Source organism: Sceloporus occidentalis, unplaced genomic scaffold, assembly GCF_023333645.1.
Source record: "Sceloporus occidentalis isolate IW3139 unplaced genomic scaffold, rSceOcc1.0.p SCAF_1, whole genome shotgun sequence".
NCBI classification, from domain to species: domain Eukaryota; kingdom Metazoa; phylum Chordata; class Lepidosauria; order Squamata; family Phrynosomatidae; genus Sceloporus; species Sceloporus occidentalis.
In genome coordinates, this window is record NW_028316981.1 from 290,727,562 (window position 1) to 290,749,777 (window position 22,216).

General features: G+C 39.4%; 1 protein-coding gene across 2 annotated transcripts in view; it reads right to left on the minus strand.

Moving 5' to 3' along the window:
* PARP8 (poly(ADP-ribose) polymerase family member 8) overlaps positions 1-22,216 on the minus strand; it is a 236,281-nt gene that overhangs the window by 107,544 nt on the left and 106,521 nt on the right. For both annotated transcript variants that reach the window (XM_089495801.1, XM_089495794.1), the window contains exons 3-5: positions 14,844-14,881; positions 8,721-8,810; positions 238-308 (exon numbers count right to left, since the gene is read on the minus strand). In XM_089495801.1, coding sequence (XP_089351927.1) covers positions 238-308; positions 8,721-8,810; positions 14,844-14,881 — 199 coding nt within the window. The remainder of the gene's footprint in view (positions 1-237; positions 309-8,720; positions 8,811-14,843; positions 14,882-22,216) is intronic.

Below are 22,216 nucleotides of genomic sequence, written 5' to 3' on the forward strand. Positions count from 1 at the left end.
CCAGTTTCTTTTTGTCACATCTGAACATTTTCATACATTCTATACATTAACACATGTTGCCTTCAGTGGCACAAGCAACTGTGTGGCTTTCCACTGATTAGTCCCGTTAGATAAAGGCCAATGTCTGAGTACTTCATTTGACCATTTTAACTTTGAGGAAGTGCGCTTTCCATCTTATTAATGTCCTTTTTTTACTCTCTTAGCTGAAAACATTACACTGATAAAACAGTAGCATACCTCTCCATTTTCTCTTTGCAACTTCGATTTTATGGATAAACAACAGTTGACATCACTGGTTTTTCGTAATTCTGAAAAAAAAAGGAGAACCAAAAGAAATAAGAGGACAAAGTTAACAAGCAAGAAGAACAAATTTAATTTTAGTTTGAGGTGACACTTTAATATAAATAATCACAAAACAGAACTATAACTTGTAGCTGTAATTATAAAAAACAAGTTATTTACCATCAAGTCAGCTATGACTTATGGAGATGAATGAAATACTTTCTTTGCTCAAGTCTTGCAAACTCAGAGCCATGGTTTTCTTTTTTTAAATGAGTTGATCCACCTGTATTGTGGTTTTCATCTTTTCCTACTTTTACTGAGCATTATCATCTTTTCCAGTGAGACTTATCATCTCATAATACAGTGGGCTCCCCACATTCAATGAGTTAGAGGCACAGGACCCTCATGAAAGTAGGAAAGGCAAAGCTGAGAAAACACATCTTTATGTCCTCTAGGGCCAGTCTATGGTCAACATCTGCCAGATGTTGACCACAGAATCATGCTGGAGGACCTACAAATGCCTAGAGAAGTGTTTTCTCTATGAATCTCTAGATCTTCTAGTGCGACTCTATGGTCAGTGTCTGGCAGAGTCACATTGGAGGACCTAGAGATTCTGAGAGAATACATTATTCAAATCTCCAAATGATCAAATCTCCAAATGTCAAAGCTGCAAATGTGGAAGGCTGACTGTACACCAAAAGTATGAAAACCTCAGTTTAGTCTTTATGGTTCCTAGTGGGAGTTCAAGCCTTTGCTTTACAATCTATTTATTTGTATTTTTTGTTAAAACATGACATCTCTAGAATTCTCATCCAGCACAGTATTTCAAATGAATTGTTCTTCTTCCTGTCAGCTTACTCAGCTTTCTTCATTATCTAGCTTTCACGGCAATGCATAAAAACTGGAAATACGATGGTGTGGATGCTTCTGACTTTGGTATTTAATGATTTATCTTTACACTTGAGAATCTTGTCTAAAACCATAAATATATTACAGTATAGTACTATCTGTCCATCTAGTCCAGTGTTGGCAGCAGGGTCTCTGGCAGGTTTCTAATATCCCTGGCACAGGTTCTTTACATCACCCAATAGAGATCTTAATGATGCCAGGAATGAAACCTGGAAACTTTGGTAAGCTCAGCATGTACTTTAGTAATGAACTGTGGCCCTATGTTCCAGACCAAAGAGAGCAGGGCAGAGAGGATTACAGGGTTCTGGAACACATGATGGGGCTATTCTAAGGCAGAGCTTAGAAATAAGTTTTTACAAATACATAATAACAAGTAATTGGTTCATTTCACCAATAACTATGACATCAATTAGTTTATTTTATGATTGTAACTTTCAACGTCATTAGTTGTATCTTTTCAGTTACTTTTAGAGGATGTGGCCTCACTAAACAGCGGAGGGGGAATACTGAATAGTTCTGGTGCTGGCCCTTTTTGCACATATTGCTTCCATCTACTAAGAGTTTTTGTGTTCCTGAAATGTGGCTGCCAGAAACATCTGGCAGGGACATGGCATTCTAATGATGATCTCTGTGGCAAGGCACTCAGAATGTTACAAAGAGGTTGTGAATAAACTACCCCAGGAGGAATGTTTTCAGTCCTAAATGTAAGGTCTCAGCTCTAATCAAATGTCTCATATCTTTTCTCACTTTTCATTTTTCATAACAGCCACTGTTAACAGTGCTATTTTGAAATTAATGTATAAGGAAGTCTGAACCCACATCTGGGCTGCTGATTTTAATTACAGTTCATGTGAAGCTAAAGAAAATGAATTCTGAATGTAATCTGCATTTTTATTTACAGATAGGAAAACAAATATTTACTCAATGTAGAAAAATACAAAATTAATAAGTAAAAACAGACAAATTATGTTTAAAGAACATGGGCCTAATTTACAGCACTTATCTAAGAATCTGGGTAGTCCTGTTCAGAAATAAAACCTATAGAGTTTGGCTGGACATTTCCCAGTTTATAGGACCATGAGGTTTTGGTTCCAGGATCACCCCCACAGATGAGGGGGGGAAAACTTGCATATTCAAGACCTATTTTAGTCAATGGGTGGCGACATGCATACAGCCACATTGGCATAGCCAGGTGAACATACCACCACTGACAACAATGGAGTGGGCTGATCCATGGGAACTCAAGTCCATAGATGGCTAGCTACTGATACCACAGTCCCACTGTATTGAAATTTCATGCAAGACTTTAAGCTCAAAAATTTTAGAGCAAAATACTAAATCTTAAACTGGAAATCTTTATTTGTTAAATAATAATTAGCTAATCATGAACAACCACCAAGTCTTTGAATTTCTAGTTTCAAAAGCATATCTTCCAACTTTCCTTATTTCAAATTACTGCATTGTTGGCATCTATTTGTGGGCCAACCAGACCATGGCCACCCTTCAAGATGATGTGTCAACTCATAACCCCATGTGTTGGTTATTGTTGTGTTACTTCAACTCATTTCTGACTTGTGATGACCCTAAGTCAAATATATCACAGGATTTTCTTGATAGGAATTTGTTTGTTTGCCCTTGCCCTCCTCTGAGGCTGAGATTATGATTTGCTGAAAGTCACCCAGGGGTTTCCATGGTCCAATGGGGGTTTAAATCCTGGTCTCCCAGTGTCCAACATTCAATCACTATAGCACTCTGGCTCTCTTTATCCCCATATGCACTCAACTAATTTTGTTTCTGCTGTGTGTACAAAGAAAAATTTCAATTATAGACTGTCCTCATCACTTGGAGAACAATTATGTTCTAAAAGAGGAGAAGGGAACCTGAATTACATAAAGCCCAGATTCCAGCAGCCCTGTGTGGGCCAGAGGACATCAAGGGGTACAAATCATGCCAATTTAAGAAAGAAACTAAAGCAGTGGTTCCGGTCCTTCCTCTCGGGCAGGTCTCAGAGGGTGCTACTCGGGGACTGTAGCTCCAGTAAGAGGTACCTCACTTGTGGGGTTTCTCAGGGGGCTATTTTGTCCCCGATGTTATTTAACATCTATATGAAGCCGCTGGGTGAGATAATACGGAGTTATGGTGCTGGGTGTTATCAGTACGCTGATGACACCCAAATCTATTTCTCCGTATCTCGTTCGTCGGCCTCGAATTCCGATGGCATCTCTTCTCTCAATGAATGTCTTCAGGCGCTAATGGGCTGGATGAGGAAAAACAGATTGAAACTGAATCCAGACAAGACGGAGGTGCTCATGGTAGCGGCCCCGAAACCAAGAATTGGGTTGCAATCTCCAGCCCTGGATGGGGTCACACTCTCCTCCAGCGACTGTGTTCGCAGTCTGGGGGTGCTCCTTGACTCGTCGCTCCTGATGACAAATCAGGTAAATGCGACGGTCAGGAGTGCCTGCTATCAGCTTCGGCTGATACGCCAGCTGCGCCCTTTTCTGGAAGTAAGGGATCTCGAGACGGTTGTGCACGCGCTGGTAACCTCACGCCTTAACTTCTGTAATGCACTCTACATGGGGCTACCCCTGTGCTTGACTCGGAAATTACAGCTGGTTCAAAACATGGCAGCCAGGCTTGTGTCAGGTACATCTAGGAGGGACCACATTACTTCGGTTTTGAGGTCCCTCCACTGGCTGCCTATCAGCTTCCGGGCCCAGTACAAGGTGTTGGTTATCACCTTTAAAGCCCTAAATGGCTTGGGTCCAAGCTATCTTAGGGACCGCCTCCTCCCGTACAATCCTCCCCGCGCTCTCCGGTCCTCTGGGAGGAACTTACTGCAGCCTCTAAAATCTAGGCTTGCAGCGACCTCCCAGAGGGCATTCTCTGCTGTCGCCCCCAAACTCTGGAACGACCTGCCAGATGAGATCCGTCAGATAACATCAATAGACAGCTTTAAAAAAGCGGTCAAGACGGATCTCTTCCGGCAGGCCTTTCCAGATTAACCATCCCGGCCCAGGTTCCCAGGTTCCCTGATTCCCTCATTCCTCCCGTGGCCCCATCTTAGTGATGGTTGAGGATCAATAGAGGGATATCAGGGTTTTTAGTTTTAATTGCTGTTTTTATGCTTGATATTGTGTCTTTAATATGTTATACTATTTAATACTGTCTTAAGGGGGGGAGGGATAAAGGGTTTTTAATTGTCATATTTTATATTTTACTGTTGTTAACCGCCCGGATTGGTTTGCCAGAGGGCGGTATACAAATAAATATTATTATTATTATTATTATTATTATTATTATATCATGCTGGCTCACATGTCACAAAGCCATGAAACTGGAAGCTAAGGCTGGTGCTTTAACAGATATGTCACATGATCAGGAATGAGTATGCACAATGCCACCAATTGTGCTTCCTTATTTCCTTATAGATTTGTCTTCAAAATGGAGCCAGATATGTTCATCCTCAAATGGTTCTTCTGCCAATTAATCAATTACCCTTTCATCTCTTTTATATAGTTCTTCAGTGTATTGTTTTCATCAGCTTTTTATTAGTACTTGTTCGTGTAATGTGTTTTTCTGCTGGATGTATAGCACCCTGATCTTTGGTTTAAATTTCCCCTTAACTTCTCAGGCCTTGTAGAAGAAGTCTCTTGTTCTTCCTTTTTTGTTGTTATCTTCTATTTCTTCGTATTAACTATTATAGTAGTTCTCTTTATCCTGGCAGACAACTCACTGTTCAGTTTTATTCAAGGTTCTGGACCCCATTTCAGTCATCTTTTACTTCTTAACTGTCCTTAACTGCTTGAAGAGTTTCATCTGTCATACACTAAGGGTGCATTACAGAGCGCCAAAAAGCCTGCACTGTCATTAGCTGCTCCGAGAAGCCCCAGTGGCCAAACCGCGAAGCTTCCCGGCGCAGCTAAAAAGAAGTGCCAAAATGGCGCTTCTTCTTGCGTCACGGAAATGATACAACAAGGCACCGATGGCGGACTCGATGCATCATTTTTGCGATGCTACATGCGGAAGCTAAGCGTCCGGCATGTAAAAATGGCCGCGTCCGTGTGTATAGGGTGCGGCCATTTTTATGCCCCCGTCACGTGCTAGGGGTGAGGCCGGTATGGACGCTAGGTCCTTGGCCAACTTCTAGCACGTGACGGGGGCGCTGTAAAGGCCTGTGCAGAACGGGCCTATGACTTCTTTTTCTTTTTGGTTGCAGAATATCTTTTTGCATTCCTCCCTGACAATGTCTCCAGCTTCAGTCTAGAATTCTTCTAGTCAATTATGCTTAATATTGCAAATCAATTTTATGTTATCTTTAACTTTAATGGGGATGTTTCAGATTGTATTTTGGCACAATTGCTGGTTTAGTGTTCTTCTTTAACTTTACTTTAATTTTTGATGTTAGAAGCTCATATTCTGTGCCACAATTTGCTCCAAGTCTTCTATTTACAGAGAAAATAGAACTTCTCTATATTCTGCTCCCAAGTATGAAGTCGATTCAATTTCTACATTGGCCATCAGGTGATGTCCATGTATACAGTCAGCTCTTTGTTTGCTTGAAGGATATGTTTGTAATGAATAAACTGTTGGTTTCACAAAATTCAGACAGTCAATCTTCCGCTTCATTTCTTGGCCCTATGCCAATTTTTCCTGCAATCTTTGATTCTGCTCTGTTTTCTACACTTTCATTCTAATTGGTTATGTTTAATAAGAAGTTATGTTTTGATGTATGACCAATTTCCTCCTAAACATAGATTTCTCCTGTCTCTGCAGCTGAAGCATGAATTTGGATTATACTATATCGATAGGTTTTCTCTGAAGTCTTATTGATATAATTCATTCAGATGTTCATTATATTCCTTGTTTTTGCGACATATCTCAGCCTGTTAGTGACACCCCATTTCTTCTTAGATTTTCATTCTGACTAAAACACTGTGTAATAAAATATCCCATTCCTGTCCACTTTAGCTCACTCACTTCATGTACTGCATTATTTATATGTTCAACTTCTTGTTTTACTATGTTTAGCTTTACTATGTTTAGCTTTACTATGTTCATGCTTCTGAAATTCCATGTTTCTATAATATGTGTTGGGTTCCATGCTCTTTATTTATTTTTGTAGTTTCTCTTAATGGCATAAATATCATTATTCCTTTAATCTATATTTTATTATTGATACTTGCCTTGAGCACCATTTTTGGTGGGACAGTAAGATTAAATTTAATATATAAGATTAAATTAAATTCAGAATTTCTTTCCAGTTTGAATTCTAATCCAAGATTAAGAAGCATTTGGGCTTCTTAATGCTTGACTGTTCTTTGGCTGACCACTACAAACACCTGAAGTTCATACTCAGGTACAGTAATAACATCTATATCCAGTTCTGGCCTAAGCCTATGCTTCAAACAGTTGTTGCTCTTTTGTGCCTTCAAATCATCACATATGATGATCTAAAGTGAACTTATCATGGGGCTTTCTTGTCAAGGTCTGTTCAGAGGAGATTTGCCTTTGCCTTCCTTTGAGGCTGAGAGAGTGTGATTTTCCCAAGGTCACACAGTGAGTTTCCATGCACAACAATGGATTTGAACCCTGATCTTCAGACTTGTAGTCCAGTGCCCAAGCCACTACACAAGGAAGTTGAATAAAGATTTTTTGCTCCTGTTTGTACCGTTTTCCACTCTCTTGTGCCTGCCACCCTAAAACTTTTTAGGGACTGAAGAAGTGTGGATTTAAAAGTAATCTCTCGGTTTAGGATGACCCCATACGTTTCATAAGGTCTACTTAGGCAAGGAGTCCTCAGTGGTGATTTGCCATTATCTCCCTCAGAATACACCCTAGAACAACTGGTACTCCCTGAAAGTCTCCCCAGAATTAAACAGGCCTGACCCTGGAGAGCTTAAAATATAAGATGACACATTGTGTCTTCAGGTTATTTAGGCTTTTAGGGACTACAACTCCCAGAATCCTCTTTCTACTATAGGGGATTGAAGGAGTTATATTCCCAGATGTAAGTTTTCCAAGATCTCTTTCCCCTTCCCCCAATATCCCATACCTACAGGTCACATACAAATTAATTCCAGAGTTTCCAGACTTCCAAGTTTAGCTTTTAGGTTAGGGGACTATGGGATCAGACTGAAGAAGAGGCAAAAAATATATCCAGAGCAAGTGATATTCTACACAAACACCTCTGAATCCAAGGCATTACCTGTGAGACAGGTATACTTGCTTTTGAAGCTCTGTCGAAAGCCCAGATGCTATGCATGTTTTAAAAATAATTTATTCATTTTCCAATTATTATTCTGTTCTGAAACACAAACATCTGGAACTTTGCAAAAACACTAAAAGAGCTCTAGGGACCCCCTCTGCCAGTGTTTCTCAGGATTACTATGATTTTTATTGATTAATTAATTTCAATTAACTAAAACTTGTATGTACTGTGTAATACCACCTTTAGTTATTAGGTCTCAGATGTTTCCTAACCAAGATAACAGCAAGCCTCTGAGACTCATTTTTTAAGAGGATCTTATTTCTTGAGCTTCACAGTATTCTTTTGTCAGGGTCCCCAAACTCTTCAAACAATTCAGGGAAAGAGAGAGAGAGAGAACTGCCTTATTGAGATGACAGTGACCCTTTGAAAAGTTTGCATGAGTGCAGAGAGACAAGGACAAAGACTACATAAGAGTATGAAAGCCCCACTGGCTCTCATATCTACCCTTCAGTACACCACACTGGCTCTCACATCTACTATCTTCTCTAGTACTATTCTATGTGGTTGTCCACAGACTACTGCTGGATCATGTGGTTGCTGGTCCACAAGAGTTTTGCAGATAGATAGATAGATAGATAGATAGATAGATAGATAGATAGCTCAAGCTGTACCCAATGAGCACAAAGATAGGAGGAGGAATTTGCTAGTATGCAACATTATATATCTTAAGAAGCTCTTTTCTGCTCTAAACAGAGCAAACCCATTTCAGAGCTTGAAAAGTTACTTTAAAAAAATAAAGAATATCACCTCATGCTGAAATTATCTTTAACTGAGAAGTGGAAGGATAAGGCTGTGACTCCCAAAGCATCATCCTGAACTGGAAGCAGGAATTTAGTTATGAGTGGTTTCAGCATGTCATTATATTCATTGTTCTAAAACTGTGTGGCCCATATCTGGCATAAGGCCTACAAGTGGTCTAAAAGAGCTCTAGGGACACCCCCAGCATCCCCATGGATAACTTCCAACTTCTCCAACTGAAAAATGAAAGCAGCCCAAAGCAGTCAGGTGTGACTTTAAAATATCTAGGAGGTATTTAAAGGCACTGACATCCAAAAGAGTCAGTGCAAAGAAAGGAATGGGTTAGCCTAACATCTGTTTAATCAGTTACAAGTTGTTGACTTGTTTGTTGTTTTGATAAGGGTTAAGGAGGATTAAACAGATCTTTTTTGGTTTAGCCTGGCAAATTCAAACTCTAAGTAAACTTCTGTCCTCCTTATTAACTGATGCAAATGAAAGAATTGAGCTATCTTGGTATTACCTGTAGAAATTCGGTGGAAAATCACTGGAATTGGCTCTGTTGTAACTAATACATCTTCATCATTATCTGAACTGGACACGTAGGTATTATCTGCAATGGAGAAAAGAACAATATTCAATACACATATGAAGACTTAATTCAAAGTCCACAGGAACTCCCCAGTCACACGTTATTCTACAAACAGAGGAAGAGGGGAAGATGAAAGAATTAATTTCCTTGTTGTAAGATAAAATAACTTATAACTGCTCATTTCTTTCCACGCTATTTTTTTTACCACTTTACTATTTAAAATTTGATTTTATTGTACAATGTTTTCGATGCAGGTCAGCATATAAATATTTTAATGTGTATTAAGTCGCCTTCAAGTCACGTGTTGACTCATGGTGAATCCATGATTCCATAAGCTTTTCTTAGGTAATGAATACTCAGAGGTGATTTTCTATTGACATCTTCTCAAATATAGCCTACAGCACCTGGGATTCCTTGGTAATCTCACATCCAAGTATTTTTTTTTAAATTTTCATTTTATTTCATTTGTATGCCACCTTTCTCCCCAGAGGGACACAAGGCAGGTCAGTACTGGCCAGGGTCGACTCTGCTTAGCTTTCAAGGTCAGGTTGGATCAGGTGCTTCAGAGTTTTGGGGTCTTTTCAAGGTATTTTAATATGTTAATAAGTAAAATAAACTATAAAACAGACTATTGCTATTTTTACAAGTACAATCTCACCCCTATATCCATGGGATCAGTTACTGTGGTTTCACTTATCCACTTCTGGGGGGAAAATCTTCCACCAGAGGTTGACCATAGACTTGTGCTGGAGGCTAACCAGATGCTGAGAGAGAGAGAGAGAGAGAGAGAGAGAGGCCACTTCTTTAGGCATCTAGAGGTTCTCCAGCGCAACTCTATGGTCAACATCTGACAGAAATAGTGTTCACCACTATCCACAGATCTTGCTCTCTGTGGTAAGTCTGGGAACATACTCCTGTGGGTTCAAGGTCAGACTATATCTGTCTTTTTCAACAGCAGAAATATTTTAAAGGAGGAAGGACTATTCCAGAAAGGCTTCAAAATTTTTGAGGGATAGGAACCACTCTGAATTTAAAGAAGCAGACAATAAGCAAATATAAATGTTAACAGGCATCACTGATGCTGTGACCAGAGATGCAGCTTCAAACAAAAGGCCATACAGTCAAAATGCCTTTTTCTTTCCTCTGATAGATATTCAGTAAAAGCATACTCAATAACCTGATTTATAGATTTAGGCTACAATCCATAACCCACTTAGCTGAAGCCTTGTACTATATTTTACCCCCTGTTCATTGATTTCCAGTCCCATTTGGAAACTTGAAAATGTTTTTTTCCAAGCCCGTTTCTCTTCATTCTGGCAACAATTTATTTGCTTAACTCCTCTGCAGGATATACTGAAACTTAAAACAAAGGTGCCCATTATTTTTTGTTTACTCCATCTTCTCTGTAAGAGGGCATGACCCAATGGCTGGCAAATAACTTTAGTCAAGTCCCCTGGATGTGTTGTTCTGTCCTTCGTAATGACTGAGCCTCTCAGACAGAAGTCCATTATTGATGGCAAAGAGCAAGGTGGTTTAGGTCTCAGAAACTCTCTTGCTAGTTAACAAAGCTCAGACAAGTGATTAGCATAAAAGACACTTCTGCAGCCTGCATCTGTCAGCCAGCATTAGTTTGCCCACTTCTTCACTGGTACATACTCTGTAAACTATAATGACTCCTAAAGGAGTCATGGCACTATATTGTATTGATTCTCAGTAATGGAACTTTTAGTCTGCAGACTGTGTGTTGTAAGGTTGTTGTGTATTGTATTGTACTGTTTCCTGGAGTATAGGCTTCCTGTCTTTCTATCATTCTTGTAAAGTTTTCTTTTCTGAAACCTGTACAAGACTTAATATTATATCTATAGCCTGCTTCTGACAGAATTTGGAAAGTTTAATCTGGGTTGAGTTGTTGACTAGCGTCTTTTTTTTCTCTTTTAATTCCTGAGACTAGCTCTTATTATTGCCATAGCTGGAATACAGCATATAAACACAGACTTGGAAAATTATTTTTGGACTATAATTCCAAGCTTCTCCCAGTCAGCACTAACACTAGGTATTCCAGGAACTGTAGTCTAAAACATATGGTCCTTAAGCTCTGGGTATAAGACAGCCTTCTCTCAATTTGATTCCCTAGAGGTGCTGTGGACTATATCTCTCATTATCCCCGACTCAGGAAGGCTTTCCCAAGCAATCTCAAGACCTTTTGTCTTACTTATAAATCTCAAAAACATAATCTCAAAATCTGATTCCCAGAATAAATACATAGTACATGATTTTGCACATTTTTCTTGCTTCTGAGTTATTCTGCTCTCCAGCCAACCTATTTAAGATACTTGAGACTTATATCATATGTACCATTCACCCTTATTAGCAGGAGTAGCTAAAGCCTTCTGGTAAGTGCTTCAAAAAATATTTGGAAGAATTCTTTAAAAAAAACACCAAGAATCCTATGGCCATTGGCTGATGTATTCTGGGATCTGTAGTCCAGAAAGTAACTTCTCCAGCCTCTGCTTTTTATACATGTCACTGGGTAAACTTCTATCTCTATGCTGGAAAAGCTGCAGTTTCCTCACGGTTCGTCTGTATTTATCTTTATTTATCCTTAATCTGCAAGCACTCTTAAATCTTCAGGGGAAGGCTACCTCTCAATCCCACCATTATAGCAATGGCTTGCTTGGCAAAGATATGAGAGAGAGCCTTCTCAGTGGCTGCTCCAACCCTCTGGAACTCCCTTCCGTGAGATGCTAGACTGCTTTTCCTTTAACCACCAATCAAAAAACGTTTTGTTTAAGCAGGCTTTTAATATATAACTGCACCTAGGAGGCTTTTTTATTGGTGTGTGTATTTTATTTTATTTTATTTTACTTTTGCATGTTTTAAAATAATTTTATATTGTTTTTAATTGTGATAATTTTCATTGCTCTTAAAACTGTAGTGGTAGATTTTGACTGATTTCCTTCTGTGAGCCACCCACTCCAGAAGAAAAGAAAAATATTTATTTATTAAATAAATAAATAAATAAATAAATAAATAAAATGTGTATGCCTGTGGATGTGCAGGTGAAATCACACTAATGTGTTGTACAGTAGCTTCTAATTTTAACTGTTAGCAACATCTTATAAAACAATTGGGTTTCTGAAATACATTGAAATATAAAACAGACACACAAAAAGGAACAAACATCTTGGTTTTCAAATTAGTGGGAGGACAGGCTATCTCAGATTAAACCAACACCTCACTGGAGTGGAGCCAAGTAAAATGCTGCCCTTCAAATATTGTTGTATTTCAACTTCAAATATTGTTGGATTGCAACCTCCATCTGCCATAGCAAGCTTATCTAGTGATGAGGGAGGGTGAGAGTTCCAGTCCAACAACACCTGCAAGGACAAACATTCCCATTCTCAAAATAGCTTTCATCAATATGTGGCAGAATGGAACAAGCATTTCAAATAAAGTTGCTCAAAGACCAGGGCAATGCAGATGAAATGACTATGGGCAGAACCAAGGACTCCCTGCCTCAGTTCAGGCCTGTTCTTCCTTCCCCATTCCCCAAGGAGAGAATGGACTGCCTGCCTTTTATAGCTGAAATAATGAGTGCAGCTTCATAAAAGGAAAGCAGTACGTTTTGGGTGTGGATGAAATGAAATATAGCAAGAAAGCAGAGGCTGGCAAAATTGCAAAATGAAACAACAGTGAAGTGAGCATTGGAGATTATCAGATGGGGAAAAGGGCATCCTTGTCCCATCCTTTTCCCATTCTTGTCCTAGGTCATGGGAAGGACTTTCACATGATGTTGTGCTGATTTGGACATTCTCCTGTCTGTGAAGTGCTAGTGACTGCGGTGGCACGAAATACATTTATATGGTGTTGCACTGATCCTGTCATTGTTCTGTCAATGAGATTGAATTGTCTTGTCATTGCCCTTCATTTTGTAATCATGGAAGAACCCATTGATACAATTCCACTTCACTGACAGGATAATGACAGGATCAGTGCGACATGTATGAATGACTTTCACTTGATTGTGGTCACAGACGGGATAAGGACGAGAGAGTGATCCATTCTGCTCTTGTCCCCTTCTGATAATCTATGTGATGTCATGGCACTGGTAAGGTGATGATGGCCACATGCTCTCCAATATGTCACAGATGAAAACTGGAACAAATGTGGGCAACCAACATCACAGTGTGCTGAAAATGGCAAAGTTAATGATGATAATAATAATAATAATAATAATGATATGTTTTATTTATATTTCCCACTTCTCCCAAGCAAGAAAGTACAAGCTGGGAGATGCTATAGCAGTTTGCTTTTGCCTAAGCCTGTTGGGAAGGGAAAGATTCCACCCCTCTTCTCTTATTTCCTCCTCCCCAGATGAGTTAATTAAATGCAAAGAACTTTTACCCTTTGAACTCAGTTTGCAGGAACTGAAGTAAGCTGAAGACAAAGGGAGGCCAGTGAGAGGAGGAGGGAGAAACAGAGGATTAATTGGGACTGTCCCTGCCAAGTCAAGGCACTTGGCAGGTGGGGGGGGGGGGGGTTACTGTGCCGATAAATATACATGTGAACAGTCACTAAATGGACACTCAAGTCTACTGTTCACAAGTTATACTTACACAAAAAATCTGTACACACACCCCGCCCCCCACATCTCCTGCCACTTGCCAGCAATGTAAAACAACAACTGGGGTTCCACCCCTTCACTATTACCATCTGGTGGCAACTGATAGTTTTGTCTATCATAGCAATCTGCTAGACATATTGATGGTCAGATGATTTACAGTGAAAAATAAATAGAGGCCACTATCTGTACCAAATTACAGTGGATTGATTTGTAATGCTCTTTTATTTATTAGGACGCTGGACTTGATGACCCATGAGGCCGTTTCCAGATCCCCAGCGCTATGATTCTATATAAGAAACTCTTTGCCAAGAATCATTGCCAGTCTGTATTCTGGGTTTTGGACCCTTTGCAATACACTGTCTTCATGTGTTTTCAGGTGAGTCAAATAATAATAATAATAATAATAATAATAATAATAATAATAATAAAAAATCTGCCCCTTTGCGGATCGCAATTGGGGCAGTTTACAGCAATTAAAATATACATTCCATGTCCCCCTATCCCATCACCCTTAAAATACAATTACACAATTTACAATATAAAACATATCTTAAATTAATACACCACAAATTAACAATGAGTACAACAAAAATCAGGGTCCAATGAGTTACATGTTCTTTTCTAGTGGCCGGGTATATATTTGAGAAAGGCCTCCTGGAAGAGATCTGTTTTGACAGCTTTTTTGAAGCTGTTTAAGGTGGTTATGTGACGGATCTCATCCGGCAGGCCGTTCCATAATCTGGGACCGGTCGCCGAAAAGATCCTCTGGGACAATCTAGATTAGATTAAATAATCTAATAAAGACTAGATTAGATAATCTAATCTAAACCAGAAAGATTACTCTTCATTATTTCATCTCAGGGCTCCATGCAGGCACCATGCAGGCACTATTCTTTCAACAGCTAGTCAGGTCACTCTGCCTTTTCCTCATCCTGCCACCAGTTTTGTGTGTATGTGGGTGTGTATTTCCCCAAAGAAGAAATTCAGGAGATCTTGCACATCTTTTTATACCATTGGGGTTGATCTAATGGAAGTGCTGCACTCCTATGGATTCTGAATTTTTTCTTAACAGCCAACACAACTATCTTTGCTTTTTGTATGATATAAAAACTAAAAACTCTCTTTTGTTTATAAAATGAGCAGAGCTTGGGTTCTTTTTAGTTAACAATGTCAGTAGATTACCCGATCAGAAAAATCTCTCTCTTACACACCCACACACACCACATTCCTCCTTCTATGAATTGGATTTTCATTGCCACCCTGCTTACAAAATGAAGGCTGAAAAAGCAGAAGTAACAGTGCAAATGAAGTTGCTAATGAAATGTGATTAGCACAAAGATGAACCACAGTGCAATAATGGAGTTTCAAATGCCTTTAGCTGAATCCCCCCCCCCCCAAATGGCAACAGTATATGTAAAGTAGCACTTTACCTGGATAATCCTCAGAGACGTGCACTGAATAGGATATGCTGTTAAAAAGAAAATAAAAGAAAAGATAAGGGGGGACATAAGATAAGTTCAAGAATAGTTGTACTGAACTTGTCCATATTTATTTATAGTTTTTCAGAGCTCTGTAAGACAGCCACTTTGACAGCTTTCAAAATGCCTAGAACAAATAAATAACCAAACACCTTGTTAAAAGGCTCTCAACCAAAAATACCGAGGCAGTGTGGAGGAGGCAAGGAGAAAAAGAATGCAGACTGTTTATGGTCTGCTTCTGGGAAGTACTTCTTGCACCACTGGCTTCCCTCTGTCTTTAGGTTTTTTAAAAAAGATTTATCTTTATTTCTAAAGGAAAACATATTAGGACCGCAACCTACCAATCTCATTCAAAGTTCTTTGCTAAGATTTATTAATTCCTTCAGGGCTATTTTCCTGGAGTCTGCCACATGAATAGTGCAGGCATTGGTTTCACCATCCCAGTAGGTTTTACTCAAGAGCACCCTTTCCCTTCAGTGACAGCCAGACTTCACTTATTGCCTTTAGGGGACCTTTACTGATTTATTTGTTTGTTTTTGCTAAAGTGGAGGCAATTAGTTATCCTGCAAACTCTTTGCTTTATTCTGCTTCTTCTAAGAAGATTTCATTGCTATTCCTTATGAAACAATCTCCACCAGAGAACAGACATGGAGGGGGGGTGTCTAAACTAGTTTTGTTTGCTTATTGATTTTATTTGAGGCAAAAAAGAAGATAGAGTTTTAAAAAACATTTGCAATTAATTTGGTATTCTAAAAGCTACACAAATGTGTGACATGTGCATTAGGTCAGACTAGTTTTAGACACAAGGAAGTGGAATAAAGACTTTTTGCTCCTGACTGTACTGATTTTCTGCTCCTCTTGTTCCTCTCACCTGAGAACTTTTTAGGGGCTGAAGAAATGTGGATTTAAAAGTAATATCTCAGCTTATGATGATCCCATACATTTCATAAGGTCTTCTTAGGCAAGGAATACTCAGTGGTGGTTTGCCATTACCTTCCTCAGAACACAGCCAAGACCACCTGGTACTCCCTGAAAGTCTCCCCAGAATTAAACAGGCCTGACCCTGGAGAGCTTGCAAGATAGGATGACATATTGTGTCTTCAGGTTATTCAGGATTTTAGGGACTACAACTCCCAGAATCCATTTGCTATTATAGGGGATTGAGGGAGTTTCCGCCCCTTCCCCCAGTATCTCATACATACATGTCACATACAAATTAACAAATTAACAAATTAATTCCAGAGTTTCCAGACTTCTAAATATAGCTTTTGAGTTAGGCAACGATTACACTGAAGGAGAGTCAAAAAGGATATCCAGAGTAAGTGATATTCTGCACAAATGCCATTGAATCCAAGGCATTACCTGTGAGACAGGTATACTTTCTTTTGAAGCTCTATCACCAGTTGCCCAGATACTATGCATGTTTTAAAAATAATTTATTCATTTTTCAATTATTATTCTGTTCTGAAACACAAACATCTGGAACTTTACAAAAACACTAAAAGGGCTCTAGGGATACCCTCTGCCAGTGTTTCTCAAGATTACTATTATTTTTATAGATTAATTAATTTCGATAAACTTAAATTTGTCTGTAGTGTATAATACCACCTTTAGTCACTAGGTCTGAGACATTTCCTAACCAAGATAACAGCAAGCCTGTGAGACTCATTTTTCAAGAGGATCTCCAGCCAGCTTCACAGCATTCTTTTTGTCAGGGTCCCCAAATACTTCAAACAATTCAGGGAAAGAAAGAGAAAGAGAGAGAGAGAGAGAGAGAGAGAGAGAGAGAGACTACTTATTGGGATGGCAGTGACCTAATGAAATTCTGAGTGCTGAGATACAGAGAGAAAGACCACTGAGAAAGAAAGGGAAGGAAGGAAGGAAGGAAGGAAGGAAGGAAGGAAGGAAGGAAGGAAGGGAACATGAAATGGAAAGATAAAAAGAATAAGGGAGTGGATAATGATTTCTAACTCATACAATGCTACATTACCAATGTTTTTTTAAAAAAACCATTACAAACTATTATGACTAAATGGAGTATCAGACAGCTACCACCATTTTCCAGGAAAAAAACTTTTCCTTTAGGAAAATGTGTCCAGTCAAGTGAAAGATGCCCTGAATTTTTCACCATAATCTTCAACCATGACATTTTAAAGCTTTAAACAGTACATGACATTATTAAACATTTACTCTATTGCATTAGTATTTTATGCTTCAAACAAAAGTGGGCATCTTGGGATATGAAAGGTTTCTGCCAGTTATCTGAAAATTGATATGTCATTTGCATCTAGGGGCTTGAGAGCACAGCTTGAAAGAGTTAAAAGTTAGGACCACAGATCCAAGAATCGTTCACCTAGCATGTGCATTTGAATGCAGAGCTTGACAAAGTAATTTGTTAAAATTACAACCCCCAGAATCCACCAGGAAATGTAATTTGAAAAGCAACTTTTCCAAACTCAGCTTGGGTATGAGTGGTTGGAGAGTTTCTAGCCTGCTTCCTGAGGCTGGTTACAGCCTGATGGCCTATAAGTGTATGTCCTCTGGCAATCATATAATGTCTGAAGCTGTCTCTAACCTGAAGCTACTCTGCTTTTAAGTGATAAGTTATATCTTCTCATCTACAAATCTGTTATTTGATTTACTCTGGCATCAGGTTCTGCTTCTATTTCACAAGCTGTTTGATTTACTTGCAAAGAAGTGGCTTTGTTGATAGGTATTTATATTTTATTTTATTTTAGAGTTATTTGCAATTCAAACACTTCCTCTCTCAGCTGCAACTGCTCTGCAGAAATAATGGTGTCTGAAACTGCCTTAACTGCCATGGCTCAATGCTATGGAATCTTGGGATCTTTAGGTTTGCAAGATATTTAGCTTTCTTTGTCAGAGATCTCTGGTACCTTAACAAACTACAAATCCCAGGATTCCACACTATTGAACCATGACACTTAGAGGTGTCAAACTGAATTATTTCAGCAATGCTGATGCAGCCCTTTTATTTGCTTTGGAAAGGGGAAAGCTACAGAAGACTAACCTAGAATATCAACAATAGATACAGATGCAGTCCTGGTGTTCTTTTCTGTTTGGTAGAAAAAGTACTAAGGCTGTTGCCTGGACAGAAAGGACCTGGAAATGTCAATTCAGGCACTACACTCTAACCTTTATTAGTTTTCCCATTCTGATGTAGTGTGGCAAGAATCACTACCCAGGTGGATGGTGATCTTACGGTCTTCATTCGGCTTCACTAATTTCCCCACATCTGATTCCACATTAAAATGCTGACTTATGAAAGTTTGGAGCAAGTTTCCAATGAGACTAAATGCTTTCCATAACACCAACTATAAAACTATAAGCTTCACATAACTTTCTATTCTTAAATGCAGAGTTTTAAAAAGTTACTTTTCTGGCCTACAATTCTCAGGATTCCTCAGTCAGAATGGCTACTGGTCATGTTGGCTGGGAGACCCAGGGAACTCCAAAAGAACAATTTTTCCAAAAATTTGTTTGAGCGGCATCACTTTTATATCACTAAGCTACAAACTGAGTTTATTTACAAAAGTATAAACACTGGTCAGTATAAACACTGGGCTGACTCACACATCCCATGGTATCTCTTCATTCCTTAATTACTAATAAATTCAGTAGATACAAAATCTATATTAAAAAGAACAGTGACTGGTTAGCACAATTTTCTCTGTTCACACTGGATGGTTCAGTTCTGTCTGCAGCAATTACTGTCATTCTTTCATTCAGGTTAACACACAGCTAGAAACTGTGGTGATAACCATTCATGTGAGAACTGGACTACTAACTAATGTTATAGTTGGTAAAGCTGGGACCAGATCTTTACAAAATTACCTGTTTGGACTTTTAAAGAGGGGAGACTGAAAATGTGTAAAGCAATGGAGGAAGCTTGCTACAGTCCACCCCTTTCAAGAAATGAGCAGTGCTTACCAGAAACACAGGAACTATTGAGACTTACTTCAAACACTGTATCATTAAGATATGATGTAAAACAATGGTCATGTGGGCTCAGGATGACTGGAGCTGTAGTGCAAAACACCAGGAGGAAGGGGATATGTTTAGCAATGATCCTTATTCTAGGAGAAAGCAGGATTAAAGTTAAAGAGAGTGAAAAGATCAATAATGGGGCAGGGCCATCTACAGACACTCAAGTCCACAGATGGCTATCCTGCTGATACAGCAGGCCCACTGTATCAAAACCTACAAACAGAGATTCAGTGCTTCTAAAAAAGGAAAATGTTATGGGTCTACTGGTCATAAGATGCTCTAGGAATAATTCTAAAAGGAGTAACAAAACTTCTGAATGAAATCACCACAGCATAATTATAAAAAAGTGTCACTATTTGGAACATGCTATATTCTCTAAAGTCATCTCACTGATTCCTAGATTCTACGATAGAATCATAATCACTGATCCAGAACTCTAGTCAGTAACATCTGGTAGATTGTGAAACTAAAATAAAGTAATAAGGACAAGGAGGAAGAGGAATTTTATGCTAGAAAAAGTGCTCATTGGGAAGGATTAAAAAAAAAAGAAGCTAGAGTGCTACTTTAAATCAATAGGTGACCTCTTTGCTAAAATTTGCAGCAGCTATTCCAGGTAACGCAAGTGGCAGAGGCTGTGAAATTGATGACATACACTCGGTCTGTCTGAAAACCGCTGACTTTTTCTGCATGGGTGCCTGTACAGCTGTTGGGTGCCACCATTTCCTATTTTAGCACTAGTTCAGCCTTATTACTTAGCAGGAACATCATGCTCACGGCCTCTTTCATTGCCTATGGTAAGCTTACAAAATTCTTTACATTAAATATTAAGTCAATGTCATAAAGCTTCCCCCCTACATGTACACACACACACACACACACACACTGCTGTTTCAGCACCTTGAGAAGAAGAAAATTGTTTCCCTTGATCTCCTTTGTTTAAAGAGGAAGACTTCTTTAACCAGACTAAGTTCTGTAAGATCAGAAGTAATCTGACACTACCTCTGAACAAAGAAAGGAATTTAGATTTCGAGGGTCCAAAGGTACATAAGGATCTGATTTATATGGTTTCAGGCCACTGGTCTATCTCAGAGTATGGGCTATTTATCTTTTTTGATGGGGGATCCTGGAAACTCTTATCCAAACCACCCCCACCCCCAAGATCTAATCAATCGCAGTATTGCTCCTTCACAAGCCTTCCCAGTCTTCCAGATGTTATACATTGCTACTCCTATCCTTCCCACACAACCTAGTAGGGGGTCACCAGTGTCTTTGGGCATATCTACATGAGTTATTTACTCTGCATTATACCCAGGCTAGCTACATTCTGTTTACATGATGCAGAACCAAAATCCCAAATTGGACACAGACTCTCTTCACTACTCCCACACTCAATTTGGCCTTTCCTCCCCTTAACCAAAATTTAAAAACTTTATTTTTTGCTTCAGTTTTTCAATTCTCTGCAGGACAGGAGGCCTCATTCCTACATAAGCTCTGTGAGCCACCCAGCACTGCCACTGCAAGTTTGAGTCACTCTGAGGACAGAACAAAGCACCAAGTATGGGAAGGCAGCCGCCTGCTGTCACTTAGGATAGAGTACAGGTAACAAGGGGAATTTTGGGCCAGAATACTATGGAAGCAGCCCAGAGTATTCTGGCCAGTTAAGAAAAGCCCTTAGAAAGAAGTATTTCTTAATTGAAAATATCTTTTTAAAAATCATAGGCTTCAATCCTAACCTTTTTTTTAATCACAAAAAATAGTTGTGTTCATGAAAAGGATTATTTGGTCCCTCTTTTAAAGAAACAATACAAATTATTCATTTTGGCAGGCTTGTGGGTTTCCCCCCCAGAATACAGCCTTGAAGAGAGTGTCCACAGTATCCAAAAATTAAAAAGGGTAGTTTCTCTAGGGAAGTAATTTTAGAGACAATTTCTAGAAGACACTGTCTTCCATGGACTACTGCTCTCAGAACCCCCCAACAAGCATGGTCTAGCAGTTGCAGTCCAAATGAAAGCCAATATCACTTCTGATAAGACAAGGGAAAGGGGAAGAAATGGTCTCTGAAGCTGAGTTAAGCACTCATACAAGTTGTTATTGGTGCAAGCAGCCTCTTTGAGTAACTGGTTACTATACCCAAAGCATACAGGTGAAATTGTGCAGTGATTAAATATGCAGCAAACCACACTGTACAGCTGGGATGAGGAAACTGGGCTTCCAGAAGTTGCTAGACACCAACTCCCGTCAGTCCCAGCCAGCATGGCTAGTGATTGGGGATGGTAAGAGTTTTACTCCAAATATTTGGTAGACCAACTGGATGCAGGTTGATGCCTCTACAAGAAACTCTGTAATGATGAAGCAATAAGCACAACTTATACAGTGAGGCCTTGTTATCTGCAGGCTTGCCATCTGTGGATTTAAGCATCCATGGACAGCAAGCCTACATTGTTCCCAATACCAGCACATGCATGCAGCTGCACCGCCATTTGGGGCAGACCCCATTGTCCTGAATGGCACTGCCATTAGAGACAATGGGACTTCAGGGAAATGGAAGCTTACCTGAAGTCCTGTTGTCCTTAATGGTGGCATGGAAGCATGCACGTGCTGCCATGGGGACAATGGGACTTTAGGTCCCCCCTTTTCAGTGTCTGTAGGGGCCCCAGAACAGATCCCCTCCTTGGATATTGAGGTCCCACTGTATATGATTTACATAACTATGTTCTGTTATGTGCATAACTTGGTGTTAACAGAAATGTCTCTACACTTGGAGGTTTCCCTGGAGATTTCAATTTACATGTGGCTTTTCCCACATGGGGAATTGGTCATGCTAGCTGAGGGAGTCTGGTACCACCCAGGTAACTTTCCCATAGTAATGAAACACCAGCCTACATATGCCAGCCTTAATGAAGCCAAATACAATGAAAATCTGAGCCATTTGTACTAAGGTTCCCAAAGTATAAAGACCTCAGATGATCTTGTGTGCATGGAATGCATCAGAATGGAATTACTGTGTCCTTTATGTGCACATATTTCCAAAGCAGTGCAGCCACATAGAACCATGCAAGATCATTCTGCAGTATGCAGCTTCACTGAAATTGGGATGTCTTAATGGAACAGTGAATTTTAAGGTGTTCATTCTACACTGGAAATGGGAGATCAATCCATTATGAAGTCCAGCCTTCTTCATCCTTTTCTCTAGTATCTGTAATCTGAAGGATATAAATTATTTTGTGAAAACTGAATGGCCAACAGGATTGAATTTATGACTCTTTGACAGAAAAAGAAAAGTAGGACTTTTCAAGCCTGGGATTTTTGGAAGATAG